The following is a 15,415-nucleotide window of genomic DNA, read 5'->3' as shown; positions in this document are numbered from 1 at the left end:
AAGTTAACATACTGGGAACTCCAAATATTTTATATATAGCAGTAGGCGCAGGTGTAATTAAAAAATTTGCAAATCAGTCAAGGTTTGGGTAAGTTTTGAAATTTGAATTCCAAGTGCAAAAACAGCAATTTTCAAAATCTTTTAAAAAGAAATAAGAACTTTGAGAGTTCCGTGAAGTGACACGGTTTCAATATGCGACAAGAAGTGGCACCAAACGAGAAAAACCTTGCTGCGCTCAATATTAATTTCGCTTTACCGTTTTACCTGGATAAGGCCGTTTTTTGAGCATTTTTGTTACAAGACCATTTTCGATGGACATTTTTACGAAAGGACCATTCTGTTTCGCATTAAAAGAAATAGTTTTCGACCGGCTTTATATAGTTACTAAGCGCTCAAATACAGATATTTCTTCAAAATTTCAGGTCACGAGAGTGTTTTTGGGAAAAGAAGGTTTTCATCAATTTTGCTCCTCATTAACTATGTTTTACGTTTGTCATTTACAACATTTTGCAAAGCTTGCAAAGCATATATCTGTTTCCTGTTAACAAGCTCTCTAAACCATTGTTATGTTCCAACTATTCGGTTGGAAGGAGTCTGAATTTGAACTTTTATCAAAAGTCGACAAAAAAACAAAAAAGACAGTAAACTACCAACCTATCAGACTCACTAACTGCCAGGCAAAGGTATGCGAAAAAACTGTAAAAGATTTTGTCCTATTATACAGAAATACATGAGATCCTTAACGTCTTCGGCGAAACGCAAAGTTCATAGAGACAAAATCTCTGCACAACTGTCAGCTTAATCAAAGTATCTGAGCACATAAAAGAATCGTATCACTGGTCGGAAATAGTAGTATTTGTCTGCTTAGATATCAAAAACGTTTGATGTAGTGTGGAGAATGACTCCCAAACAAAAATGGAAATTTGGAGCTCATGAAATTGCAAAAAAAACGTATTTCTTTTCTCTCAAAGTAGTATTCATTTGAAAATCAATAACTGCAAAAGCAGCAATCTTTCAACATTAGATGAAGTACTCCAGGGTAGTGTCTTTGCAGAATTATAATACCCGATTTAAATCAGCGCAATTCCAAACACACCAGCCCAAGCATCTTAACTTGCTGATGGATCAAACAGAAAACAAAAGTAAAGAACGAAAAAAGAAATTAGACGCTCTGCAAAAAGTGGAAAAACTCTAGTCCTGATTTTTCCTTAAAAAACGGATTAACGAGCAAACTAAGATAAAATTCTGAGCGAAAACCTAACTCCTCATCTATGATGGATTGAACACTGCAAAGATTTTGTTATAAAAACAAACGAGAGGAACTATCAACTATGTCGGTTAACTCAACTAATTAAGAATCGATAAAAAAAGTTTGCTGCATTTAAACAAATCATGGGTTCGACCTCTTTTCTCTTATGTAAATGATTGCTGGTCTGTCAATCAAATACAGTTATAACAAACATACATCTCCGGCAAAATATAGCGTTGAGGATCCGCACGAGAAAACCTAGTTGATACAATTTATAAACGCTCCATGAAAGAATCAACATAGGCTCGGTAGGAGAAGTGCTGACCAGAGAATACCTCAGAAGCGAAAAGAGTAACAAAATTGAATCGATGCTTGACTTCAACGGAAAAAGTAGACAATGCCTGAGAAACAGTTGCTGGAGCCTGCTGGATCATCTGTCCCGCTGAAGTTAAAAAATTAGCAGGCTACCAATTTTACACATACTGGAAGTTTTGAACAAACAAGAGTTGAGAGCGCAGGGAAAGTCCCTAGCAAATTGTAACAATGAATTTTGTTCATATTTTTTAAATCAGTTTTCGACAGTAACAACCTACAGGCACAGTAAATTTACCCAGTTCTTAAAAATCTAATACTGAAATGAAGAAGATAAGAGACAATGACAAATCACAGCAATGACTTTTTCACCTTTCCTCCTTTTGGCCTGGTTATGTAGTATGAAACAGCTTTCGATTGAAACTTTTTGCTCGCCGCTCAAATTTTTGTATAGGAGCTCAAATCAAACAAGCAATAAAACAGTAACTCTTGTTCTTCTTAGACAGCAAAACTAGCAGCCCACTAAGAAGTTTTGGGATTGGCTGTAGTAAACCACTAATATATCAGACTTACACAACCGTAATCAAATGGAGCACACACCATCACATGCTAGATACCCGAGGAATCAATTTATTAAAAATCCCTTAGATAGTGTTTTACTCAAAACAATTAATACTGCTCTTACTAATTACACTCAATTCTCCATCACGTGATACAACTATTCAAAGGAAACGCCATAACGTGGTTCTATGCGCAATTCGGTTCAGTGGTTTTATGGTTATGCCCAGCATTGCATTTTACGTCTCTTTAACTTGATACTTTCTCTTCCTCCGTTTTTTGTTTTCGTCTATCGTTTTAGTTATTTTTTAAAATTATATGTATTCTTCTTTTGTGTTATTTCAATCTTACTAATTATTTAAAAAAAACGTTCACTCAACTACTCAGTGACCAACTCCAAAGTTCAACTAATCCGGTTTGCCTCTGCGTAAAAATATTGAAGAGTTACGTTTTCTGTTACCTTTTTTATTGTGATAACACCAAATTGCAGCGCAGCAATCTATTCGTTTGGTCAAATGGGGCGCAGTGGTTCAATCCCTGAGCGAGAAGCTTTTTTTATTTTTTTTATTATTACCCTCTCTCTCTCTCTTTGATTTATGCTTCTTGCCTCCTAAATATGTTAGAGAACACTTTTTAATGCTTAGATATTTGAGAGTAAATGTGTTACAACTTCTGGAAAACAACAACCAATTCTCTATGCACAAGGCTAGCGCAGAACACCATGTATAAGAGGAGAGCACGTAGAGCCAGCAGAAGCTCTTTACGGTGCTTAAAATGGCTCCCAGCAACGAGTGCTGTCAGTTGTTTTCAAAAACTTCAAATGATCAATTGCCCAAACTTTTCTCAAATTAAACTCTCTATACAATGATGCCTTCTAAATTAATTGAACTGAGTTGTAAATTTACTTACCAAATTCTCAATTTGGTTATACATTTGTCATGAGTTTGTGCGTTCAAAAACGTTCAGATACTATCATAGCAGTCAGAATAGGGCCACCCCAAAACCAATTAAATTTTGTCATTTTAAATTACTCCTTTGCACTTGAATGTTTATTGTCAAATTTCAAAAACTTTGTTTGAATAAATAATGGGTTTCATCAAATCAAATCAAATACTGTTTTTTCTAGAGCTGCAAAAGGAATATTCCAGGTATGCCCTAGTCGAGAATGAACGGTAATCTTCAACATCATCTTTCTTAGATAACATGTTCTTACAAGATAACCATTTTCTTTTTCCGCCAGAGTTTTTGAATATTGTCATTTTTCGGCCAACCATTTTCAAAATTTTAATTATTCTGCCAGAATTTTTCATGATTTTCATTTTTCTATCATATTTTTTGAATATTTTCATTTTTTAACAGATTTTTTCAAGGTTTTCATTTTTCTATCAGATTATTTCAAGATTTTAAATTTTCTGACGCATTCGAGCGATAAGCATCCTATCTCGACTTTGGTCTTGCGGCCTATAATCTGGCATCTCTAGCAATCAATATGATAGCATAACTGAGGTTGTGATTTTTTGGGGACCAAATTTTAAGGTGAGAATAAACAAATTCGTACCCATCTCCATATTTTCCTGGAAGGCAGGAGCAGTGCCCACTAATATGTTCACAAACTTTGGAACTGACATCTACCCCCACAGCATTTGAGCAGATAGAAGCGCAAGGGTAGGCACAGTTAGGACCATAATAGCCACCGTCGCACTCGGAGGCACAATTGGATCCAGTGTAGCCAGAGTCACAGCTGCACTCTCCCGTTCGAAAATTACAGGAACCCTTTTGACACTGACATCTGTTCTTGCACCCTTTTCCGTAGTAGCCCTCAGGGCATTCTGTAAACAAGTCTTGACTTTTTCTTTTTCATGTATGGTGACCAAATAATCCTACTCACAGTATAGGGCTGCGATGTTTGGGTATCTAAGAATTCTAAGATTGATTTATGGTGGTCAAGCTTAATGGGGCGGGGGGGGGGCACAAACGGAACGGAACAGATCCGATGAAATAAAGCCCTGTTTAAATAAACCCTTTCGGGCTAAGTAGCATTTTCTCAACATCAGAGCAATGTCTCTGATGAAGAATTGCAACTATACAAAATTGAAAACATTAATAAATTTCTGACTCGTTTAAAAGCGTATGACTACAGTCAAATTTTTCAAACTTTTTTTGCCAACAAATTGTCACAAAACCAGACCCAGCCAGGCGGTCCATAAAAATCTATGACCAGAAATTGAATAGATTTGATGGATGATTTGTTCAGACTCTGGAGTTATAAAAAACATGAAAAGACATTGCTTAGTTTGACTATCATATTTACACCAACAGTTAATCGGAGATTTTAAACCAAGTTAAGATTAACCAACTTAATAAACAAATAAAAGCTTTGAATAGTTTTTATTTTTTTTATTTATGAGCTCGTATTTTTATGCGTACGAGCTCATCATGATTTGATGATTTTAATAGGCCGCTCAACTATACGCTACCTCGCTCAATTCTCGCTAGTTTTTGGCTAGTCCATTTTGGTTTTTTCTCTCGGGCCTTGTTGATGAAAATGAAGGGGAGGGGGGGGGGATGGAGTGTCAATAGTGAAAATACTCCCGTCTTTTAAAGACTTTAGATGACCAAAATAAACTCACTTTCAGAGCAAAGGGTTCCCTTGAAGCCAGCTAGACATTGACACACTTCTGCAAAGTTACACACTGCGCCATTAGCACAAGCTTTGTCACAACTGTCCACAACTAAAACAGCAAATTGTGGTCAAACTTTTACACAGACACGATAAGATTGAAATTATAAAAACATAAGTCAAAAAGTCCTATTAAAATCCGACCAATATCAGGATGGACCGAGATTGGGTCATTGAAATTAATTGGACCCATTTTGAGAACTATCAGGCGTTGCCTGGAAACGTAGAAATTAGCTGTACAAATCTATAGATTGCAAACTATGAAACAAGATCCGGTCTGATACGACGTGCATAAAAAGTGTCCACGGGTTAACAAGAATAAAGAAATTTGAAATATTCAATGATTTCTGCTCATAGTTAACTTTAGCTTAGTTGGCCACAATGATCGGCTGCATTATGTTCAAACACTGATTAATCACATGACCATTTTTTTATTATTTTTTGAAAAATTCTTCACTCTCAGTGGGTGACATTGAAATACAGAGTTCCTCCCCACTTATTATCGAGGTCAACTTGCGTTCGGAATTCTCCCCCTCTTTGGGCGATATTGAAGGAAACACAGGTTCAATTTCAGCCACAATAAATTTTTTCAAACTAATTTCCAGTTGCGTGAATAGACCATCTAACGAGAACTTACAATCATTCTAGATAATCCACGAATGATTAAAACAAACTACAAACTTTTTAGAAGCAGTTGAGCATCTTTTGGGGGTAATATCGGACGTCAATTAGGTGCTATACTTTATGATACTTATCACTTCAACAAAAAATGGAACAAACAAAATTTCATATTGATATCCGTTATGCTCATGTAGTCCCGTTTTCCGTTCGTCAACTATATCAATACAGTACCATGACTTCTCCTCCGCCTCAAAATTGATTCTTGGCTGCAATGCTGAGGTCAGACATACATCTGGAGCAGCTGGATGACAGGATTTCTATGATGGCAGATAAATATCACCGCCAATATAGTTTTTTTCGCTATAAATTTTTTTAAAATGACTGATCAATTTGCTTCTGAACAGGTTGTTGCAATTAGTTCAAGAGATATGTTTGACCTTGAGATTGTTTCACCTCGTGCATAACAGACAACAACGTGACCAAAATTACTATCCAGCGTGTCAGATTTTCAAAAGTGGCCTTTTCGAGTGGCCTTTGGAATTTATTTGTAACCCGTTCCGAGGGCAATGCAGACCTAAAAATGGATGTCGGGTGCTGCCAACAAAGCACCCAAATGATGTTGACTGGTTGTTCGTTTTCTTTCTTGCCAGATTATGAGTCATTTTCCGGTCAAGATGTCTTTCAAAGCATCCCCTACATTGGGCTCTGATTCTCCTTTCCATTAAATTAAGAACAAAAAAGAAGTTATCAGTCAGCGGAAGGAATTGCTAAAATTTTTCATTTTCAGCTAAAATTGCTCAAGTTTTTCATTTTATCTCATATACCAGTAATTTCTCTCACTTCAACCTTATAACTCAAAGAATTTCTTTAAATGACCACGAATTAATAATAATAATTGTGGTTTCTGCGTAATCGCAGTGGAACAGCATTAGGCCTACAGTAGCCTGTTTTCAGCTGCCCTTTTTCTTATTAAAGTTGGATGTATCGGTTGGCCAATATTTGGGCCTTGAAACAATTGTAAGAGAATTGAAATCTCAACGATATGGCAAACAATTACAAAAATGGTCGACAGTTTGGTGAACTTGCAGAATTACAATTTGTTTCTGTTCTTTTTTCCTTTAATATGCAACTAAAATTTTTAACCACACAAAAGTTACAATCGCTGAGCTTGCAGTTTAAAATCAGTTAAATTCTTATGAAGTTTGTTTAAGGAAGGATTCAAATAAAAATTCAAAAAAACCTAAAAACGATTCAGAGCCAAAAATTAGTAGGTGCTGTAGTCAGGTATTCAACTTCTGGCAGAAGGGTGCTGATTATACAGCACACCTGAATTACAAAGCTAGCGCTTTGTTATTGTCTAAGCAAGTGCAGTGTTTGCTCAAAGTAGCTTATCTTTCAAAGAAACTTTCCTTCATCGAAACAAAATTTGTTCAAAAAGACATTTTCAAGAAATCAACATGCAAGCAATTAAGCGGCAGCAGCAAGATTTATTTTGATTTGTAAAATTTGCGAGTTTTATGTTTTACCCACTTTTGCAACCTAGCAATTCATTGTAATCTAGAAATCTCTTGTGAATAAGTAGTTAACAAGGAAACCTCAAAATTTTGGTAAAACTACAACAAATATGTTTCATTACAAATAATTTTGTTTCCCCGAAGCGTAAGATAAAAGCTGAAATGAGCTACGGAAGAAACGCTTCTATTATCATTTGTTGATCCCGAAAACAGTGAAACTGATTCCTTTCGGGGAAAATTGTTGGAATAAAAATGCGACAAAACCAATTCCAGTAAATAAAAATTTTAATGTGGAAAAACTAGCATGAGAAAAATCACCGTAAGAAGCATATGCAAATATGAAAAACAAGCTATTTTTCGACAACGGCCAATTTTTGAGGGATGTAAAAGCAAACTAGTCCTAACTAGAATTAGAGATCAAAAATTTGAGCAGGTTAATTTTTTGCTGAAAGTTTCTAAAATTAGTTTATATTGTTTCAAATGGTCCGATCATTAAAACACGACAAATTTTTACACACGATTTGTAGTTGAGCAACCAAAGAAACCATAAAATTTTAGGTTACCAAAAACTTGGAAGACAAAGTTTAAACGATGCAGGTTTATTTACAAATTGATTATTGCGCACCTTTTTGTACTCCCAGAGATTCAAACCAATCAACCGATAGATTCATAAGTTTTAAGGTAAATAGTTTTTAAGGAGTTTCATTCAAGAAAATTTCAGAGAACAACTAAAAGGATGTTTTTCAGAGAACAACTAAAATGATGTTTTTGTAAGTGAACAGAATTGAAGGTCACCAGGGGTGATGTAAACAATGTACACAAAATTGTTGTTCTCACCATTTGTGCAGACTTTGTTTCCATCTGCGTCTGTGACCCACTCATAGCCCTCGTAACTAGAACAAAAAGAATCGTTGCGCTGTAAATCAGCACCATGATCCAATAATTTATAATCCTGCAAGAATCTTGCCAGGGAAAAAGCCACCCAGATAACCAGGTAAGAGGAGGGGTAACCACAAAAATTAAAATCAAAATTCTCAAAACGTAAGTTTTTAACTCGACTTGTTAAATCATCTGGCAATTTTTTCAGCTCAATCAGCGATGGCTCAATCAGCGAGGGTAGCACAGAAAAAGCTGCTTCTATTCAAAACCTTACATGATTCTTCCAGGATTTTGAATTCATATTAAAAAATTTCTGCAAGATTTTGAGTTTAAGTAAATTCTTCATTATTAACTGTTCGCTTTCAACAGCTGATTGAGCTGAAATATTTTTAAAATTAGAAGTTTATTAACTCATGTAAAGCTACAAACATTTTTAAGCATTTCAATAATAATTTTATTGGCTTTTATATTAATGGCTTCTTTTCCGGGATTGGAGCTGCAAGAATTGTGCAAGATTCGAGTGCGCTAATCACTGGGTATATAATGTTAGTTAGTTTAGTTAAACTTTTTTAGAAATTTAAAAAAAAAACATTTAGCCACTGAATCTGATCATAGATTTTGAAGTGAAAAGTAGATTTTCGACGTTGAGAGTTGAAGTTAAACATAATTTGAAGTTGAAAGCCAAAGCTCTCAAAAAATATCGAAGTTCTCCTTGAAGCGGTCTACAAGAATTTCATCCACATTTGTAAAACAACTTTTTATCAGGTACTATGCTAAAGAAAATCCAAAACAAAATGTTGAGGGTTATATGTCTCATATTGTTTAATATTTTGCATTTTTTATATAAAACGCTTATTGTCAGATTTCCTCGATTGACCAAAACAATTGTATGAATTCGGTAACCATATAAACCTTAACTTCCTTTTAAAATTTATTGCTTTTACAGAAAAGCAGTTCAGCATGTTTATTTTATCTTTTAATGAGATTTGAGACTGATGAATGAAATTACTCTCACTTGAAGAGTCCAATGGAGCATTTACGCAGTACTTAAAACACGTAAGTGTTTTAAAAAACTAGTTTTTAATTTGACGAGCGTTGTTCAAAGACAAAAACACACCACTTCAAAATCAAAAAATGAAAAATTTGAAGAGTATTCTAATTCACTTCCCCTAATTTTTCTCCATGATTATAAAAAAAAACTCAGACAGGAGCCAATTTTTATTTAACATTTGATTTCCTTACTTTGCCACGCTAGCTTCACTTTTAGATTCATCTATCGGTCGACAAATTTACATCACTTGTACTATATCAAAATTCTTTTATATTCGATTATTATTTGATGTTTTTCTGGACACAAATATAAATAATTAAAAAGAATTCTAATAAAACCTGGTTTGTTTAAAACAGTGATAATGATGCAGTGTAAAACTATTGCTCTTGAGATAAAGTCAATTTAAGCGTGTTCAAATATTCAGTTATTTGTTATTTTTAATTTCAGCTACCTGTTGCGTAAATTCGGCAAAAAGTTTCAGATCTTCGCATTCTTTTGAAAGGAAAGAAATGCATTATTCCATTTTCCCCTTATTCCATTTCATAGGTTAAAAAAGATTCAAGAATTAGTCTGATTCTTGTTTTTCCGATTTGAATTGCATTGAGTGAAGAAAGAAGCTTAAATTTAATTAAACAACATTGATTCAAAAAACTCTGTAAATGTTGTTTCAAAATTTGTCGTTAGTTTACGTCAAAAAACTTTCAAAAACTTGAATCATTTATTTTCAGGACTAATCTAGTGAACGCTTAAAAATATTTGGTGTTTTTCAAGATTTGGAAAACGTGAAACTAGTAACGGTGATCTATCCAATTAGATTAAAATGTAAAAAGTTTAATCGCCATAATCAGAATCCTTGTACTTTTTTCAAACTTTAGTGCACCAAGGGCAGCCTAAAACTGTTGATTGCTTTTTAAGATCCGGATAAATTTTGAGTTATCGGCATAGTGTTTAAAGCTGAAAAATTTAATATACAAAGTGCACTCAATATTTAGAAATTGCAACATTTGAGCAACTCAAAATATTTTACTCATGAATAAAAACCAGTTTTTTAACAGTTCGTCATTTCAACCAACTCTTGCAAAAAAAGTAATCTAGCAAGTCATAAATTATTATTATTATTCAAATCAGTTGAGGTTCTTTTTCTTTTCACTAGCTGTGAAGGTTTTCAAATTGATGAAGAAGCATGCAACAGTCTTACTTGCTTTGGTATTGAGACGTTCAACACAAATTCAGCTCTGGAAACATGTACAAATCATTTTTTGCCGTCACCATGATGCTAATGTATTGTTTTTTTTCCTTTCGATTCACATATAGATTCGGAACGGAATCAAAAGGTTACACCGCTTTTAATCACACACGAAACTACAGACGACAACTGAATATATTTCTCTCACAGTGCTGATTTTTTCATGAAAACTACTTTTAATCACACTCAAAATTACAGATAACAATTGACTTTTTTCTTCTCGTACTGCTGATTTATTCATTAACAAATTTTATAATTTTGTAATTGAAGGTTATATTGTGTAAATAGTGTCGTATCTGATTTTAATGTTTTTTTTACTGCACTCTTTTTTGTGTTTTGTGTCATGTTACAATATTTGCATCGATGAGCGCTTTCGATAGCAAAAAAATCTAGCTGATCTGTTAAAAGTTGTGAGACAAATTAAATTTTTAGGGAAGATTAAACTGGGAGTATCGAAAACTGACTTGCTTTATGTAAATTCTAAAGAGAGAAGAAGTAAATAAAAACTAGGGATTTTACCCAAAAAAACATAATGTTTTTATTGTGTGACTTGACAGTAAAAGACACCAATGTACATCATGTTACTGCTTGTTTTCAAATATTTCGGATAAAAATGGAAAGTATTGATTGCTTTGAGTGTTGATTGCAGTGTTTCTCAAACGTGTTTTTGCAAAAGACATGTCCATAGATTTTAAAAGTTTCTCAGCTTCTTTGGCGTATACTTATGAAAAAAAACTTAAGCGAACTCTTGTTCAGATAGTTTCTGTGTAAGAGGGTCACAACATTACGAGCAAACGCACATTACCGAGTCTATTATATATTTATTCAATTTTCCATGAAACTTAAAAAAAATCAAGGAATATATGGTATTAATTGGGTTTAATTTTTTCAGGGACTACTAATTCGCCTGGGCGCGGAAATATATGAACAGCCTTTGGGACGAATGCATATTTTTGCATTAATAAAAACTCTAATAAAGTTTGAGAACCCATATTTGATATCTATAGAGTTGAGCTTTTGACGACAGATGGCTTTATTTATATATATATATATATATATATATATATATATATATATATATATATATATATATATACTTAAGCTGATGCAATTATGTAATTACGTACTTGTTTATGTAATTATTCCTGTGAAATTTTTTTCGCAATGCAATTCTTACTCAATTTCCACACTTTCACGCTTACCATACATAGTTACCACTCCTTACTTATTTAATTTCTACACCTTTAGCGTATTTCTAATATGTCTCCAAAATTAAATTGCAAATTTTGATATCCATAGAGATGAACTTTTGATGAGAGTATGGGTTTTTTTCTCTACTTACTCGCTATCTTCGTCACAGGGGCTATTTGTCAATGCATCTGATGAAATCACTTTCTGTGGGAGGAGATAAACCCAACATAGTAAAAATAAGAACAGGGTATACTCCCATTGTAGTGAACAAAATTTAAAAATACTGCTGGAATGTTTTTTCATCTGCAAAGGAAGCAAAAGCAGGCTGAACAAAATTGTATAAAAAATGTAATGTATAAATTCTAATGTTATAGTATAAGATGTACTTATTTATCCTGTGTCGTGTATAATGGTTTTTTTGAAAATATGACGTAGAATTTAGGTATAGAAAAAGGTAAGCTACAGTATTGTATATACCATAGAGAGAACACAGGTTAATTGGTACTACTATGGTAAGAAAATGGTAAAATGGTAAGGCAAGTTGATGATTCGCCTTTTGTCATTTCATAATGGTTTTATAGCCGAGGTGGTAGTGTATTATACCATAGTGTATTTTGTACCATAGTTCTATCTTTACCATTATTGTTAAATATGCGAAGATAAAGAGTGGCAGTTGAAGCTAGTCTAAATAGAAAGAAGGGATTTAGAGTTAGCAAAGGCTGTTTGTTCAAACATAGCACATGTTAGCCAATAGGACAAGTAGTGTGCATTCGGGGTCGACATTTGTAACTGGGCTCTGTTAGTGGGTCAGAGAGAAGGTTTCTAGGCTCTATCTTTTGCAAAGAATTACTAGATGGAAGCAACAATTGTTACCATTGTTGGCAGAACCATTTGAACGTGTAAAAGCAAAGCAAACACACAAACAAACGCACATACAAACAGGCACGCGCGCGCGCGCACGCACGCACGCACGCACGCACGCACGCACGCACACACACACACACACACACACACACACACACACACACACACACACACACACACACACAACACCCATACATAAACACACACACACACACACACACACACACACACACACACACACACACACACACAGATACAACACACAACACACACGCACGCACGCACACACGAACACGCACACAGACAAACACACACACACACACACAGACACAACACACACACACAAGCAAGAACACACACACAAAAACATACACGCAAACACACACACACACACACACACACACAAACACACAGACACACACACAAACACAAACACACACACACAAACACGCACAAAAACACACACAAACGAACACACACACACACACACACACACAAACACACAAACACATACACACACAAACACACAAACTCACACACACACACACACAAACACACAAATAAACAAACAAGCACACACGCACGCACACGCTCTCTCACACATGAACACAAACACACACACTCACGCACACACACACACACACAAACACGCACATATACACACACGAAATGGAAGACCGAGTAATTTTCTCAGATAAAATAATTTTTTTGTTTGTTTGAATTGACGATAGAAAGGCACAAGTATGCATCATGTTGCTACTGGTTTTTGAAAAATACAGAAAAAAATGAAAAATTTTGCCTTCGGTATTGATCGCAATATTCCTCAAGTGCTTTTTAGCAAAAGATATGTCCATAGATGTTAAGAGATTCTGGGCTTATTTTGCGTACACATACGAAACAAAACTTGAGAGAACACTTGATTAGATGGCTTTTGTGTTAGTTTCCTTGGTATGTAATTTCACAAAAAGAAGTGAGCAGTGAGAATAGAAACAAAAACCTATCTGATCTGTTATCACTTGTGGGACAAATTCATTTTTTTAACGAACTTCTTTCAACTCGGAGTATCGAAAAAAGACTTGCATTTTGTAAACTCTAAAGAGCAGCGAAGTAAAAATTAGCGACTTTACCCAAAAAACACGATTTTTTTTATTGTTTGACTTGACAGTAAAAAGACACCAATGTACATCATGTTGCTGCTTGTTTTTAGAAAATTCGGATAAAAATGGAAAGTATTGATTTCATTGAGTGTTGATTGTGGTGTTTCTCAAATATGTTTTCGCAAAAGACGTCCATAGATTTTAAAAGTTTCTTGGCGTATATTTATGAAAAAAACTTAAGCGAACTCTTGTTTAGATGGTTTCTTTGTAAGAGGGTCAAAACATTACGAGCAAACGCACATTACCGAGTCTATTATATATTTATTCAATTTTCCATGAAACTTAAAAAAAATCAAGGAAATTATGGTATTAATTGGGTTTAATTTTTTCAGGGACTACTAATTCGCCTGGGCGCGGAAATATATGAACAGCCTTTGGGACGAATGCATATTTTTGCATTAATAAAAACTCTAATAAAGTTTGAGAACCCATATTTGATATCTATAGAGTTGAGCTTTTGACGACAGATGGCTTTATATATATATATATATATATATATATATATATATATACTTAAGCTGATGCAATTATGTAATTACGTACTTGTTTATGTAATTATTCCTGTGAAATTTTTTTCGCAATGCAATTCTTACTCAATTTCCACACTTTCACGCTTACCATACATAGTTACCACTCCTTACTTATTTAATTTCTACACCTTTAGCGTATTTCTAATATGTCTCCAAAATTAAATTGCAAATTTTGATATCCATAGAGATGAACTTTTGATGAGAGTATGGGTTTTTTTCTCTACTTACTCGCTATCTTCGTCACAGGGGCTATTTGTCAATGCATCTGATGAAATCACTTTCTGTGGGAGGAGATAAACCCAACATAGTAAAAATAAGAACAGGGTATACTCCCATTGTAGTGAACAAAATTTAAAAATACTGCTGGAATGTTTTTTCATCTGCAAAGAAAGCAAAAGCAGGCTGAACAAAATTGTATAAAAAATGTAATGTATAAATTCTAATGTTATAGTATAAGATGTACTTATTTATCCTGTGTCGTGTATAATGGTTTTTTTGAAAATATGACGTAGAATTTAGGTATAGAAAAAGGTAAGCTACAGTATTGTATATACCATAGAGAGAACACAGGTTAATTGGTACTACTATGGTAAGAAAATGTAAAATGGTAAGGCAAGTTGATGATTCGCCTTTTGTCATTTCATAATGGTTTTATAGCCGAGGTGGTAGTGTATTATACCATAGTGTATTTTGTACCATAGTTCTATCTTTACCATTATTGTTAAATATGCGAAGATAAAGAGTGGCAGTTGAAGCTAGTCTAAATAGAAAGAAGGGATTTAGAGTTAGCAAAGGCTGTTTGTTCAAACATAGCACATGTTAGCCAATAGGACAAGTAGTGTGCATTCGGGGTCGACATTTGTAACTGGGCTCTGTTAGTGGGTCAGAGAGAAGGTTTCTAGGCTCTATCTTTTGCAAAGAATTACTAGATGGAAGCAACAATTGTTACCATTGTTGGCAGAACCATTTGAACGTGTAAAAGCAAAGCAAACACACAAACAAACGCACATACAAACAGGCACGCGCGCAAGCGCACGCACGCACGCACGCACGCACGCACGCACACACACACACACACACACACACACACACACACACACACAAACACCCATACATAAACACACACACACACACACACACACACACACACAGATACAACACACAACACACACGCACGCACGCACACACGAACACGCACACAGACAAACACACACACACACACAGACACAACACACACACACAAGCAAGAACACACACACAAAAACATACACGCAAACACACACACACACACACAAACACACAGACACACACACAAACACAAACACACACACACAAACACGCACAAAAACACACACAAACGAACACACACACACACACACAAACACACAAACACATACACACACAAACACACAAACTCACACACACACACACACAAACACACAAATAAACAAACAAGCACACACGCACGCACACGCTCTCTCACACATGAACACAAACACACACACTCACGCACACACACACACACACAAACACGCACATATACACACACGAAATGGAAGACCG

General features: G+C 34.7%; 1 protein-coding gene across 1 annotated transcript in view; it reads right to left on the bottom strand.

The window, feature by feature from the left end:
* Nucleotides 1-11,934, bottom strand: part of LOC142334778 (uncharacterized) — a 25,725-nt gene extending 13,791 nt beyond the window's left edge. The window contains exons 1-4 of the mRNA XM_075383068.1: nt 11,453-11,934; nt 7,772-7,827; nt 4,750-4,851; nt 3,678-3,948 (exon numbers count right to left, since the gene is read on the bottom strand). Of these exons, the coding sequence (XP_075239183.1) occupies nt 3,678-3,948; nt 4,750-4,851; nt 7,772-7,827; nt 11,453-11,604 (581 nt within the window). The 5' untranslated portion in view covers nt 11,605-11,934. The remainder of the gene's footprint in view (nt 1-3,677; nt 3,949-4,749; nt 4,852-7,771; nt 7,828-11,452) is intronic.
* Between the last annotated feature and the right edge of the window lie 3,481 nt (nt 11,935-15,415).

The sequence above is a fragment of the Convolutriloba macropyga genome, chromosome 2, assembly GCF_964194025.1.
Source record: "Convolutriloba macropyga chromosome 2, txConMacr16.3, whole genome shotgun sequence".
In the NCBI taxonomy this organism is placed as follows: Eukaryota; Metazoa; Xenacoelomorpha; order Acoela; family Convolutidae; genus Convolutriloba; species Convolutriloba macropyga.
The sequence above is the reverse complement of the archived record's forward strand: the minus strand, read 5'-3'. Positions and strand labels throughout refer to the sequence as shown.